Source organism: Trematomus bernacchii, unplaced genomic scaffold (genome assembly GCF_902827165.1).
Source record: "Trematomus bernacchii unplaced genomic scaffold, fTreBer1.1, whole genome shotgun sequence".
NCBI lineage: Eukaryota > Metazoa > Chordata > Actinopteri > Perciformes > Nototheniidae > Trematomus > Trematomus bernacchii.
In genome coordinates, this window is record NW_022987582.1 from 6,575,216 (window position 1) to 6,590,537 (window position 15,322).

The window sequence follows — 15,322 nt, forward strand, 5'->3', positions numbered from 1 at the left end:
GGTTTATGAGTGGCAAGTCCATCCAATCACTTCCTTTTTCTACAACTATACAGTGCAGTTATTGTAACGTGAGTTCAAACTCAGTTTATTCTTTGTAGTCTAGCTTCAAAGCGACTTTGCAAGAGGGTGAGAGAGAGAACAAAGATAAAAGAGGTTAGTAAAAGACTGCATTAATTAAACACACAAACGTATAATAAGGTCAGAAGCAGATTTGTATTTCTTTCGTAAGATGTTTTTTAAAATCTACTACTATTGTACATTTGCAATGAGTTTGAATGTATAATGTATGCAGAATAATGCATGTACATGTAAAGGGAATTCTATAATAGGCTGTTTTAATTATATTATTCAGATATAAAGCTACTATTCATCAAGGGCTACAGATATTAAAGATATTGCATAGTGTGTGTGTGTGTGTGTTTCTGTGAGAAAGAGACATACCGGGCTGTTGTAGACTCCTTGATGGACGTCTCCAAACTGACCCTCTCCTATGCAGCGTCCCAACTCAATACGATCTCGCTGAATCTCATAGTCCCTTGCTATATACACAATAAACATAGACATGAACACAAAGATACAGACACACAAACAGATAGGACCTTTAGATGCAAAAAAAACACAGCAGCTTAATCAGCCCTTGCATTTACTAAGCTTGCTAGAGTGATAAACAATGTGCAGAACAAACTTTTTTAATCTGAGCGACATTATCTGGTTTCATCGTTGTTATTCAAATGTAATTATTTCCAGATGCATAAAGTTAATTAACCTTTCTCCTCTGACAAGCTTAGTTTTAAAGCAATTAGCATAGCTCAATGTCATCAGCATGCAACAACAGCATCAGCAAACCACATCCAACATGCCATTTAACACCGAGGAACTACAGCCAGTAACACTCAGGGTATGTATGAACACAAATGTCCACATTAAATGAAATGTAATATGGATAAAGTCAGGCAAATTGTACAACAGACAGGTTGGGCAGGGGTTCAAATCTCACAGAATAATCCAGGACAAGTTGTACATTTGCTTGGTCCAAAAGGAATATGTAGTGAGGCTAGTAAAGGTTAAAAGTCGAAAAGCACCATTTTTGTATTCAGGTTTGAGGAAATATGAATGAATGGGTCTGTGAAGGGTTGGCTGCTGAGAGGCTGGTGGTTTGCAGACACTGTTGACCTGACTTTGTCCATGTAATCAGCATATGAAAATAGCATATATGAGCATAAGGGATTTGACAAATCTCTGACTTCTCTTTTACTGTTTCGAAATGCCCAGCAAATGTGCGCCTTGAGACAACTACAGTACGCTGCGCAATAAAACGTCTGTAGTGGGAAGGAGACTAAATGGAGTTGCAACATACAGTAAGAGAAATGTACAGCCAGCCATAATTAATGCCTGTGGGCCCGGTCTCCAAATGTCGCCCATGTAACCTGATCTTAAAATAAGTCGATCTCTATGGTTAAACAATAGTGTGAGACTATCCTGTTTGTTTGTGGTTTGGCTTTTAAATGTTTTGGCATGAATATATATGTTTCTTTTTTAAACCTTTCCTTCTAATTGCACTTCCTCCTCCTGACCAAAGTTGTAAATAGGAACATGCTCTCAGTCAACTTGCCTGCTTCAACGATATATAAAATGCTTTTAGTAGCTTAAATGAGCAGTCAGTGTTTCAACAGCTTGCCTCAAGTCAAGCGTGTATTAACTTTGCAATAATGTAAACTGAATAAAGTTGCAATATTTTCTTTGAAAACAAGATCAATGTCCAACCACTGGGGTTCAGTTCTAAAGCTACCATCAACACCAGAGGGTGGGTGGGGGTCTTATCAACAGGGCAAGGAAATAAATCGAGTATTACGTTTAGGTTTACAGCAAGCAAACATAAAAGAAGGATCACAACAACCACCAAATCAAAGTGCCATCACAAAACAACCAGACTTAAGGTGCGTTCCAATCATTACCTTGATCTAGTCCATAGTATTCTGGGAAACATGGGTTAGTGATAGGAGACAGAAATAACTAGCTGTGAGTACAGAGATCCAGAAACTGTGACTGCAGTTGATAATTGCTATGATTTTACTTTTGATAGTTTAGTTATGGGTACTGTCAGTAACTATAGCCAGCACAACATTTTAATATCTAAAATAACTTGGCTTAGACTTTTGACGTATTTTGTCTGAAAGGGGTTATTTTTGTTATGTGAATAAAAGAAAAATAGCTAGCAACAAACACGCACACCCTCAGTCACCCCTAGCTGTGTTTTATCATACAAACCCAACTTTAACCCCAAAAGGACCTCCTTTAAATTTGATGGCAACCTGTGGTTTACCAATACGGATACTGCCACCCTGAGTCGAGACATGAACAGCTTAACGTTACCTTGGCTGACTTATGTGTGTTTGAGTGTATTTAATAAATTAGATAACTTTTAACTAAATCAGCCATTTGTTTATCTAAATGAATCCATTCAACATGTTTATCAAACTAGTAAATATCATGGACACAGTGCTGTGTAGAGAACACATTTAGCTGTTTTCTGTTTCGACTTGCTTGTTCTGTGTTTGTGAGTTTACATCTGCCCACAGGGCTTTGGTGAAAGCTATAATTTATGAATGGACAAAAAGCAAAGCCATGTTGATATTTTGCTTGCATGTATCAACTTAAGCTCGTGATAGCCAGGCAACATTTTAAGGCAGTTAACATCCCAGCTCCTTTTCGGTCATACATTAATGTGTTAAATCTCCTCTGCCTGCGAATGTTGCCTTTTTAGCATCACCTCTCAGCGTTTCGGTGAGCTTAATATGAAAAATCCTAAACCTGGTGGGCAGGCTCCACATGGCAGCAACAGCAGCACAGCAGGCCCTCTTAATGTGTACTCTCATACATAATCCCATTTTCCGCAAAAATGCAGAGACCCCACTTCAAAAGACCCAAGCTATCCCTTTAACGCCAAATACAACTCTACGTTGTAGCTGTCGAGATGAACACTTATCTTAAAAAGGTGAATAGCAGGAGACGGAGCCTGTGAGAAAATGTTTACTGTACCGTAAACATAGCAGCGGGATAATATCTCAAAGCAGTTTGAGGAAGCCGAGACATCTCACTGACACAAATACAGTTTGCAGACCTATTAATATGAAGCAAAATGTGATTCAAGTGGTTTCCTCTTTTGTATAAGATAGCTACATGTGACCACGGAAAATGTTCATTCATTCAAGCGTCTGTCATTATCTTGCCTGCCATCCCTTTATACACCAATCTAAAGAGCATAATTTATAGCTAAAGTGTGAATAGATTTATAATTAGGTCCAACTTATCATTAGATCCACCAGTAATGTGGAGTATGATGAAACATTTTGAACAGCTCATTTAAAGTATTTCAGGATACTCTTTATACTCTGAATAATGTATATCCGGTTGCACTACAGTTGTAACGCTAATCACTTGATTGAATAAAAGATTAGTTATCGTGTTTCCTTGTCAGTGGAAGATGTTTTGATTGAATATTAACAACCACGAGGAAATGCCTGATAAAACATGCATACATAATCTCTTTTCACAAACACAGACACACAAATTCATGTCCTGAGATATCGCTCACTTTCACTCTCTACCCATTCTCGCATGTCTCAAGAGGTCCAACAGGTGCACAATGATGACCAGGGGTGTTTTTTCTCAACACCAGCTGCCTACAATGTTGTGTGTGTGTGTGTGTGTGTGTGTGTGTGTGTGTGTGTGTGTGTGTGTGTGTGTGTGTGTGTGTGTGTGTGTGTGTGTGTGTGTGTGTGTGTGTGTGTGTGTACTTACTTGAAGGCATGGTATAGGTGTCCTCTTCATCTATGATTTCAGCATAGTCGTCCGTTTCTACAGAACAAAGGGGTGAGGGAATAAAAGAACAGAGGAACATTTAGTCTAAGTTGGTTAAACTAAATAAAAATAATAACAGAGATAGAGTTGCCAACAAGCTTACAAATGACACTACACTTTGATTTAACATGCTGAGCCATCTGGACAGATTCTTAATAACTACTTGAAAGCTATCAGACAAAACATAAACCAACTCAGGAAGCTCTGTGAACACATACAAAAAATGAGTGAAAAAGGCAAAAGTAACCATCATCACACAGATGTACCTTTCCAAAAGATCCTCAATATGCCCAAATCCAAACACATTAACAGCAATTTCAAAATGCATGTACTATAAAACAGCCAGAGTGAGAATGTAGGACAGAAGAGTACAACAGAGAGAGAGGGACAGAAAAGAGGAAAGGGGAGGGATGGAAAAGTCATTCTTTCCACAGAAACAAGTTACAGAATAACAGGTTGAGTCATGGATAAGGCTGAAACAGTTACAGGCTACAGAGATATAGTACGCACATACAGTAGGCTCAAAATACTATTGAGTCACTAAATCGGGTTAATAGAAAGAGTGTTTACCATCGCCACTAGTCTGACCTGCAGAAGCAGCATGAAATACACACAGGGGGAAAGAAAGTATTAGTTTTATTGTTAAAATGTATGAGAAAAAGGTCAGTTAGTTAGTTAGCAGTGATATGATTTATTAACTCAGTGCTATAGCTAGTGCTATGGTCTTTTTCATTTAACTGTGTGTAACGTTGAGTTAGTCAGAGGTCAGTAGGCAGTCAGAGGAAGAGACAGTGACTAAAGCTCTCCATGGGGACATCTGGCGAGACAAGGACTCTTCACTGCACACACAGATGAGGCTTTATAGAGGGAGCAGCATGCATATCTATGTGGCCTTTATCTGACTGCTTGTCACTGTCATTCCTGACATTTAGAGCAGAAGACAGACAGGAAAATCGACAGGGGAAAAACAGACCAACAGGAAAGGAGAAAGCGGGACAAGCATTTATACCTGAGACACAAACAGCTCGGGTCCGTACTCCTTCCATCCGCTTTTCCATCCGCCTCTCATGATTTGAAACTCTGAACAAGAGATGAGAAAATCAGTTTTTGGACTTATGTTAACCAAAACATAAAGTATACAGTTGCAGCTATAGTAGATACAAGCAGAGGAATGAGAGCTCTTTCACATCCTGTCATGTGTGTAACTTGACAATGTAGAAGATCAGACAATTAAGGACAAAAAGTGTCTATTTCTTATAAAGGAAATTCCCTTCACTATACTGAAGGTGAACTAAATGTCCTAACATTTTAATTTTTTTAAATGCTGGTCTGGACTCGGGCCGTGGAATAAAAAGAAAATACTAATGTCTCCACAGATTCCCATTCATATTCTGGATGTTTTCTAATGCACCACCTGAACATTGACTTCATGTTTTGTGTTTCTCAGGAAACTGACGCCTTATTGATTATTGATAAAGCAACTGATGTAACAAAATGAGTCTGGTGACTTACTTGGGGATGGATGGCAGGGCTCTGTCCCCCTCTGCAGAAACAAAATAAAAACATTCATTAGATCCAGGACATCACCGCAGCCATTTCTTTGTAGCCATAGCTATTTATAGAAGCCCTAGCTTAACATCTGCTGGTTATTCAAAGTGACATGTGTAAAGCCTCATCAGCCGCAATATGACTTGTATACTGTTTGAAAGACGGCTGACAGCAAACCAGAATACTATTTATAGTACACAGACATTTTTCTTTGCTTCACGATATTATTACCAATCGTAAACATAAAAATAATCACAATCATCATGTTACTGCAAAACGATATGTAAGAGGAGTTGTGCGTCCTACCTTTGTGGACTCTGACGATGAAAGAGTGAGAAGTTAAGGAGACGAGCCGACAGTAGCCGTCAATCAAGTCAGCCATGTTTTCTGCCGTAGTCAGCGATGCCGTTGTGACTGTGAGGGGCTTCACGCACACAAATACACACTCGGGATTAGTGGGACAGAGCGTTTCTTCACAGTGACACAATGAGAGCTTTATTAGGGATAACGTCTACCAGTACACACACACACACTCAGTCTTCTACGCACTCACACACATCCTTACACAGACACTCTTGCACTGAGGCACACATGCTTCTCCACTAGTAAGGCCTGCTGCAAGGCACACACTCAATCCTGACAACACACTCACACTGACACTCAAGTGCAGATGGCAACACCCGCTTCACCCTACTGGGTGATGTTTCCCTCTTTTCTACATCCTTTTGAGGTTTTCTTGTAGAATGTTTATTACTACTCATTAGAAAACAATGTTTAACAAAGTAGAATCTCCTTCATGTAAAAAAAAGGGACATTTATCAACAAATGTAATACAGCACGAGGTATAACTGCAAACCCTATATCCAAATAGACAATGCAATAATACTATGTAAGGTGTGTGTGTGTGTGTTCACCTCTGGCGCTCCTGCTACGTTGAGCTGCAACATGCCTTTCCTGTCCTTCTCTTCCAAAGGAGAGTACTGGATGGACTGCACCTGGTTGAAGTTAGCTAAATGTGTTGGCTGCTGAAACAAAGACAAATACATAAAGACATAAATACAAATCAATAAGGTACAACTTTCCATAAAATCATGCTGCCCTTTATTCAGCTCAGTGGACATTATCTACTCAAAGAACTGTATACATATTTTTTACCAGTTGGTCATGTATTTCTATTTTTACACACAACAATAGCAACCACAGAATTTATACATTTCTAACACTGAGCATGAGGAAGAAAATGTCACCAAGTTTCAATGTGTTTATAAAAGGTCAAACAGTACGAGCTCTGTTTAATTATCATGCAATAATCAACTTAATTCATTCTAGATATGTTGACGGACAGTTATCATTAAGTAGAATTTTAATAACTCAATGTCAGCACTGGATTTACAGGTGTGCAGCTGCTTCCTTCATCCCTGTACCAAGCACATCCTTAATGAGGTTGTGTATATGTGTAATCATGTCCCCAGGTGCTCAAACATATGGCTTTAATGGATTCATTTACAGAGTCATTTCAACTCGAACAAGGGTGAAGAGAACTCGGTCCCCTGTAGCTGAAAACCAGTAGATGGCAGTATGGTGGATTGCCACTCTGGCCTTCAAATTACAAGTATGCCTAAAGCAGTAGTTAGCATTCAACACCAATGCAGTATGAAATAGTGAAGAAAGAACGGAACTCGATCATGTCTTTGCTGGAAAAAATGAAATCTCAAAAGAATAAACCTAAACTGAGGATGACCTTGTGAGATGAGTCATATCTTAAGTAAATACTTACCATTGAGCCCTTATCTGTGAGGTAGCTGATTCCTTCTTCTGGTCCGATAGCTAACTCTACCGATATTACCCAACTAGACTAGAGGGGGAGAAATAAAAACAGATGGAAGAATACAGCATTAAAAGAGATGTCACATTTCATCATATCAACTGCTTTTTTAAGTACTTGCACAAATGTAATATTGATAGCATAGAACTATTTTAACGTTCTCTTCTGTTTTAAGTACTTTTACCATTATATTCCCTCTAGGACAGAGAAGGGTTTGCATTATGCAGAGGACAGTGATAATGCATTGCTGTAGAGAAAAGTATAATAAGAACACTGGACTGTGGGACAAATGCAGAAAACACAATTGCTAACCTCTCTTTGTATGGTTCTGACAAGCAATCTAAATAAAAAATGACTTTCCACTTTAGATATTTCTACCCTGTGAATTTTTAATAGGCTTAACCCTCCTGACTGAGAGTGAATTTTCAGGTATGGAAAATGTATGAACGGATCCCACCATTTATCTTTACATTCTCTGAGCAGGCTTTCCTACACGATCTGGCGGAGGTTAAATGGCACTTCACAGCGTTAATTCCATCTGTTGATGTTGCCGTCCAATTTTTTATTGATCACTTTTTATCGATTATTAATAGACATGCCCCCCTTAGAAAATTCAGAGTTAAGAATAGGAACACTCCATGGTTTACTAGAGAACTATCTGATCTCATTCATGATCGAAATAAGCAATGGTCCTTAGCTAGAAAGTCTAACACTAGTGATGACTGGCTTCTTTTTCGTGTCCTCAGAAATAAATGTTCTGCCCTTATTAAAAAAGCTAAAGCTGATTACTATCTGAGCTTAACCACTGATTGTTTTAATGACCATTCCAAATTCTGGAAAACAATTAAATCACTTCAGAACAAGAAGGTTTCTAGTTTCCCACAAAAACTGAAGGTCAATGATTCTTTTATTTCAGATTCAGATGGTATGTCTAATGCCTTTAATGCTCACTTCAAAAAGGCTGGTCACATTTTTGATGAGCAAAGTCATGACTCTCTAAATGGTCGTACTCACAGCCATAGTCAAGAGTTGAACTCCCCTGTTTTTGATTTAGCTTATTTCTCGGTCTCTGAAGTCTTACAGGGTTTGCACTCGATTGATCCTAAAAAGTCTGCCGGGCCTGACGGCCTTGACCCGTTCTTTTTAAAAATTGCAGCTCAGATTATAGCACAACCAGTAACTGATATTTTTAATCTCTCCCTGTCCACTCACACACTGCCAGCTGTGTGGAAGCAAGCTCTGGTATCGCCCCTCTTGAAAGCTGGTGATCCCACGGAGTTGAATAACTATCGTCCTATCTCAAATCTTTCTGTGTTATCAAAGATTCTTGAGTCCCTTGTTTCTACTCAGCTAAAACTTTTTTTAAATTCACACAACATCCTTAACCCTATGCAATCTGGATTCAGATCAAAGCACAGTACTGTGACTGCCAGTCTGAAAGTCTTAGACGATATTAAGGCTGCTTTGGATAAGAAATCAGTTTGTGTTGCATTGTTTATTGACCTAGCCAAAGCATTTGACACTGTAGATCACCACATTATGTCTAATGTTATGTTGGTGTCTCGTTTCGGTCACAATGCCATTTGCTGGTTTCAGAGTTATCTAACCGACCGCACTCAATGCGTCAGGTTGGGTAGTACTGTCTCTGACCCTGTCACCTTGGAGAAGGGAGTTCCACAGGGCTCTATCTTGGGGCCCTTGCTCTTTTCATTATATGTAAACACTATTTGTAATCAGATGCAATTTTCTACCTATCATATGTATGCTGATGACACTATTGTATACTCGTGTGCTCCTTCTCTGGATATGGCCGTTTCCAATTTAAAATCAGATTTTATCCCGCTGCAGCATGCGCTTCTTGATTCTAAACTGCTATTGAACAGTAAGAAAACCAAAGCAATGCTTTTTGCTCCCAAGTCAGCGTCCTCCTCTTGCCTCTCCATTGACACCCTTGATGGCGTTTCTGTTGAATTTGTTGATACCTACAAATATCTGGGCTTTTGGTTGGACAGTAATCTGAACTTTAAACACCATATTGAAGTTTTAACAAAGAAATTGAAATTCACTCTTGGCTTCCTTTTCAGATTTAAATGTTGTTTTTCAATTTCATCCCGTAAAAGGTTGGTCTCTGGCTTATTCCTGTCCCAGCTGGACTACGGTGATACCATTTATAGATTTGCCTGTCCCACTGTTTTGGCCAAACTTGACCCACTTTACCATGCTGCACTGCGTTATATATCAAATGCACCCTATAGGACTCATCATTGCACACTGTATAGCCTAACTGGATGGTCCTCACTTAGTATGCGTAGGATGCAGCACTGGTTTTTATTAATGTATAAAGCCATTTTAGGTAAGCTTCCACTCTACATATGTGTCAGATTTGCTCCAGTTTGTGACTCTTACAAACTCAGATCCAGTGCCTGGATACGGTTCCAGGTTCCTACTGTACGGACTGAGGCTGGAAAAAGGAGTCTTTCTTATTATGGTCCTTGGTCTTGGAATGACCTTCAATCACGCCTTAAACTGAGGGCACTTGTCTCTATTTCATGTTTTAAATTGAAGTTGTCTGAAGTCCTCACCACCAGCTGCTCTTGCAGTAACAAGTAGTCTACTTTTTTTATTGTCCTAATGTGCACAATGTAGTGACTGCTTTTTCGTCTTTTGTTTTCTTTATGTTCTCTGTATTTTATATGTTTGTGTTATGTGTTATGTGTAACGTTGCTGCCTTCTTGGCCAGGTCAGCATTGAAAATGAGATTTTATCTCAATGTTTTTTATCTGGTTAAATAAAGGTTAAATAAAAAAAAAAAAAAAAAAAAATGTCTTTATGAACGGAGTGTTGCCCTACCCCCAAAGCACATTTGAAGCACTCCTTGTCGAAGCGGTAGATGGGAGAGAGTATCTCAAAGAACTTGTGGATGCTCTGCTCATCGTTGAGGTTAGCAAACTGCTTAAAGGTTTGTTGGATCTGCTTACGAAGAGTCTTCGCCTGAGAGAGAGGGAGCAAAAAAACAACAAAGGTTAAGTCTTTCTGGGAGGAAGTTGATGCAGAGCCAAGAAAACGGACACTGGGAGTGACAACAGGACGTTTAACTAATTCAATACGATGAGATTATCTGACAATCGGCCAGACATCCACTCAGTCATCAAGATCTGGCTGTCACTCAGCCGGTCGCTCAGTCAAACAGCCATTAGCTCATCCAGCCGACTAAGCCAGGCTGGGATTCACAAGACATTTCAACACGGTCACTTCTGCCATATGGAAATGTAATTTAAATGAGAGGCCATGTCCAGTTTAAGTCACTAATTCTGTTAAATACACCGACAGTAGTTTAACCTCACCTTTAGGGAGTCCAACAGGCTTTTGGGGAAGAACCTTCTTAAGCCAACGTCTTTCCTAAAAGATAAAAGAATAACATTTAACTTTGAATAGGTAAAATCTACCATCACACAATTTCTTCAGTTTGAACCGAATGACATCTTACTCTAGTAGTTCATAATTGGATTTCTTGTCTAGGGCGTTGCCTGGCATCTCTCTGAAGAACCTCCTGTAGGATTCAGAGAGAAAAGGGGAAACGGTATTAAATGGTCATCTATAGATTGAATTTAAGTTCAGATATTCTGGAAAGCTTTTCTGATATACGCAGTGACTAATAGTCAATGTTTGTTTAAGTCCACAGAATAATTGTGTTGATTTTCTCATGCTGTTGGCATAACAGCTATTGTTGGTACAGTATGTTCTCACCTAATTTCCAAGCAGCCCAGTTTTAGAGCTACATCTTGATCCACCTGATCAGCTATATGGTGCATGTAGTCACTTTTTACCTGGAGAGAAACAGTGGAACAGAGCAATGTTTAATAACAACAATGGTGTTAGGACAAAGTCGTACAGACTCATGTGAGAGCAGAATGAAATGGGTTTTTAAGTTACATGTATCAAGGTATGTCTGCCTTGTTAGATGTAAAAGCGATAAGGAGGAAGTGACAGAGCAGATTTTTTCTATTTTTTACTGGTTAATATTATTTCATAAAGAGGACACCTTTCTATCTCATCTTTTTTACGTGATCCTGCCATGTTGCCTCACCTGGTGATAGAGGTAGTTAAGAGAGGGTTTGTCTTCCGAGAAATGACTGAGGTAACCTTTAGGAAGGTACCGCATCCGCAACTCATACCTGAAAACGACAGAGACAATTTTGGCTAAAATAACCATACAGTCAGCCCGCACACCCACAGAGAGAGAAAATAACCTGCAGCATTTAAATTCAGTGGCTGTTGGAGGCCTCGAGCAAGAACGAACATAATCACTCGTACATACAGATGACGCATACAGACCTAAATAAATGTTAAACCCCCACTTTGGCCGAGAATGAAAGGCCTAAACAACCTGGAGCCTCACTTATATAAGCACAGTGTTATTCACTTGCACACAAAACAACCTTCACTTTAAAAAAAAATTCTAAAAGTTGGATTGAGCATTTTCCAATATTATAATGTGACAGAAAATGTACCACATCATTTTTGAATGTTTAAAAACAGGTAAGCCTGGAGCATTTGAAAACAGAACACTTAAATATTTGTGCATCTGACTTGCCAATGTAAAAGACTTGGATGACAAACAGATATCTGAGAGGATATCACAGAATCTACAACGTAGTCCTGATTCGAAAAATCTAGAGATTAGGAAAATACTATATCTTGCATAACGTAAGGCTTTAAAACAAACCAAAAAAAAGAGTTTTAGCTTTATCACACAGCTCTGCTATATACAGATCTTGAGTCATTGTAATGCACACATTGTGGCCCTGACGAGTTTGCTTCTTGCTCTTTTCTCTTAATCACTTGCTTGGGTTTAAAGTATGTGTTGGCTACATAATAGCACCAAAGGAGCAGTAGATTCAATTTCTTGCTCAAAGTCACCTCGGCAGCGTGGCTGTTTGCCAACACTGGGCTTGAAACAGTTGAAACTGAAAGTTGCCCTTCCTATGCACCGTATATCTGTCTAGTGGAACTGTAAGACAGGATTTCATATTTAGCTGACAGTGAACTAACTGAAAGTGATAACCTTGTAATGTCATAAAGCAGAATGCCATTCCTCGTGTTACACTTGCCAGTTATCTGTGCCCCAGAAGTACCCAGATGGGCCATCATAGTTTATAGTGATATATTATTTTATGACTGGCATATTGCAGTGACTACAGCGGAGAGAAATGGGTCAGGAGAGTTGAGCTTCAAGCTGCTGTGATGGGACAGGACTGTTAGATAACAAAGGAAATCAAGGCTGAAGACAAAATGAATAAAACATCCTCGTTCTATAATGAATGAACCAAAAAGAGTGTGAGAAGGGATAAAACAGTGCGTGTTTGAGAGAAAAGAGAGAGCTGGATAAGAAAGAAAGGACAGATGTGAGAGATGAGAGAAAGAAGGATAGAGGGAAACATCAAAGGGAAAAACGAGTGTGACTGCGAGCGCACGAGACACTAGAGAAAACACGCGAGGGAGCGAGAGATCGGGGAGAGAGTCAGTCCATCCCCTGGGCTACTTCTGCTGATCTAACAATAGCTCGGCAGCAGCAGAAGCTCCTGTGGGCTCGCAGCTCTGCAGCCGTCTGAGGCAAAGTTGCAACAACTGGCAGAGCTGCTCCGCTGCATGTTAGCCGTGTGAACAACCCCTTCATATTGAACTCATTTCAATTTTAATGACTTTGGGTGTAAGAAATAGACTGCAGGACAAAAGACTGAATTGTAAAGAGAGCTGTGACAACTGAAGATGGCCAAGAGCCAGCATAGTTTGCGTGTAGGACGAAAACAGACAAAGCAGCTTTCAAATAACAAGCAGCTTAACCCCCTTCATCAAACAGGGCAAATCATCCCTACATGGCTTATTGGGCTACTGTATCAAATAAAGGGATAGAATAAGGCTCTATAAATGATAGTTTATAGGGAAAAAATACAACAAATACACCAGCAACAACTACTCACTGCATGAAAGTTATGTAATTGACCATTCAAATTTAGATAAACATCATCCATCATGTGAATGAGTGTGGAAAAACCCATTATATTGAGACTTCTGAATCTCAAGAAAGACAAGGACGGTGGTAAAAGTGAGCAATATGAAAGACTTTGTTGTTACTTTTATTACTGCCTGTGTACAGGCGATCACATAAGTATGATTCAGGTTTATTGAAGCCATAAAGTCGTTTCATTGGGGCCATATGTTATGTAGCTGTAGCTTTTAAGGGAGGATTACAAATACTCTTGGTTGGAAGTTGTGTAGCTTAAACAAGTGGTGGCCCTTTACAGCCCAATGGGGCATTTATAAAGATGACATGTTTGTATTAATAATGCGCCTTGGAGGAGAAGAAAATAATGTTATGTTTTTTGGCCTGTTGCTACATATTAGCACAACATTAAGGATGAAGGGAGCTCACTTAATAATCTGGAACCTCAATCACAGCTAGCTTTAGTATGCCTTATGGTAACAGAAAAACAATTGAAGAAATGGCAGACAAGTAGTGGGAGCAGACAGTGAGGGCTAAACATTGCTTTTTGTTGTAATTCTACCTCCACTCCTCCTGGGGGTGCTGTTTCTCATATTTCTCCCTGACGTGACACACGCCTAAATCAGGGTGTAACCAATGGAGAGCATCAGAGTGCAGATGGCTGAGACGGAGGCCCAGAGAGGACACACAGCGCAATTTGTGGATCTCTGCTATCTTCTGGATAACACCCTGTTGAAACAAGAGACAGTTTGAGACAAAGAAACAAGGAAGCATCAGGGAAAAGATGATGATGGAGAGCTACAAATGTACAACATGTTTGTTTGACTTACCCGGACGTCTGTAGCATCTCCATGCCTGATATTACTAGCCCAGGTGCACGGTTCGCTGTTTGTTTCAAAATAATGGAAGATCTTCAGAACCCGGTCCATGGAGGCTGTGGGCCGCTCAAGGCCTGCAGCCGGGCCGCTGGTACCAACACCCGTACCTCCAGGCATCCCAGACCGGGATTTAACCCCACAGCCACTCGCTGCCGAGTGATTGAGGTTTGGTTCCAGGTAGGAAGACGACGCCATGCCTGACTCAGATGCTCCGGCAGGGGCTAACTTGCCGTCATATTCTGAAAAAGAGAGAGGAGAGAGATTACATTTGACTGCATAGTTAGAGCATTCTGTAATCTTGCTACTCACTCGACATAAATTCAGTCAAGGACAATAAAAACCAACTGGTTAAGAACATTTACATAAAGAAAACGTCCTTAACTAAACCCTTGGAACACATTGCTGAGAGAATAGCTGACAGTAAATCATTCACAACCTCTCACTCACCACCAGTCTGTCATTCTGACTGCACATCTGTTATGACATAGATCAGGCTACATTAATAGTCATAAGGATATGAAAGAGAACTTGCGCAAATCTACACTCACTCAAAAACAAATCCAAGGTTGAGACATGATAATAGGACTGTAATCACACATCAACAAATAACTGTAGAAGGAGAGGCTACCAACCAGTCAGTCATTCAGTCAGGGAAGAGTCGATACAAACCAGCAAAACACTGACACAAGGCCTTTTTAGAAGGACCAAATGGATTCACAGCTCAGCATAAATCAGATTAGTTTAAATAAATAAATAAATCCCCAGTGTCAGACTGAAAAAGCTTCTGCTAAATCAACCAGGCTGCCAGTCTTGTAAAGCAGCGAGTTTAACAACAAGCCACTCAAACACCAGTTAGTAAACCAGTCTGTCAGTGGACTGGTCATTCAGTACTACATGCAACGCAGAGTGCAAATGGCCGACAGCCATACGACAATCTCTGGATATCTACTGTTCTCAATGAGTTGCATGGCTGCTAGGCTAGAGTTTATAATCTGATGGTTAATACAAATATGGCCAGACACAATAAGGTTTGCTGAATGAGGATTAGTACATTTTTCTGGAAATACTTTTGTTCAATGGCTGTAGTTGTTTATTTAGCAACTATTGTAGCACCTATTCTTCTTACGGTCCATACATAAAAACACAACAGCCCCAGCAAACATACAGTTGAGGCCTAAATGATTAGCCCCCCAGGAGTTATGGAAC

At 39.8% G+C, this 15,322-nt stretch overlaps 1 protein-coding gene across 4 annotated transcripts in view; it reads right to left on the minus strand.

Moving 5' to 3' along the window:
• Positions 1 to 15,322, minus strand: part of ptk2ab (protein tyrosine kinase 2ab) — a 57,084-nt gene that overhangs the window by 25,877 nt on the left and 15,885 nt on the right. For 2 of the 4 annotated variants that reach the window (XM_034128196.1, XM_034128198.1), the window contains exons 2-15: positions 14,069 to 14,355; positions 13,801 to 13,967; positions 11,322 to 11,409; positions 10,982 to 11,061; positions 10,722 to 10,784; positions 10,579 to 10,633; positions 10,085 to 10,225; positions 7,187 to 7,264; positions 6,324 to 6,431; positions 5,716 to 5,833; positions 5,374 to 5,404; positions 4,871 to 4,941; positions 3,802 to 3,858; positions 442 to 539 (exon numbers count right to left, since the gene is read on the minus strand). In XM_034128196.1, coding sequence (XP_033984087.1) covers positions 442 to 539; positions 3,802 to 3,858; positions 4,871 to 4,941; positions 5,374 to 5,404; positions 5,716 to 5,833; positions 6,324 to 6,431; positions 7,187 to 7,264; positions 10,085 to 10,225; positions 10,579 to 10,633; positions 10,722 to 10,784; positions 10,982 to 11,061; positions 11,322 to 11,409; positions 13,801 to 13,967; positions 14,069 to 14,355 — 1,442 coding nt within the window. Of the gene's footprint in view, positions 1 to 441; positions 540 to 1,955; positions 1,977 to 3,801; positions 3,859 to 4,431; positions 4,450 to 4,870; positions 4,942 to 5,373; positions 5,405 to 5,715; positions 5,834 to 6,323; positions 6,435 to 7,186; positions 7,265 to 10,084; positions 10,226 to 10,578; positions 10,634 to 10,721; positions 10,785 to 10,981; positions 11,062 to 11,321; positions 11,410 to 13,800; positions 13,968 to 14,068; positions 14,356 to 15,322 lie in introns of all 4 variants that reach the window. The other 2 variants (XM_034128194.1, XM_034128195.1) reach the window with 2 other exon arrangements.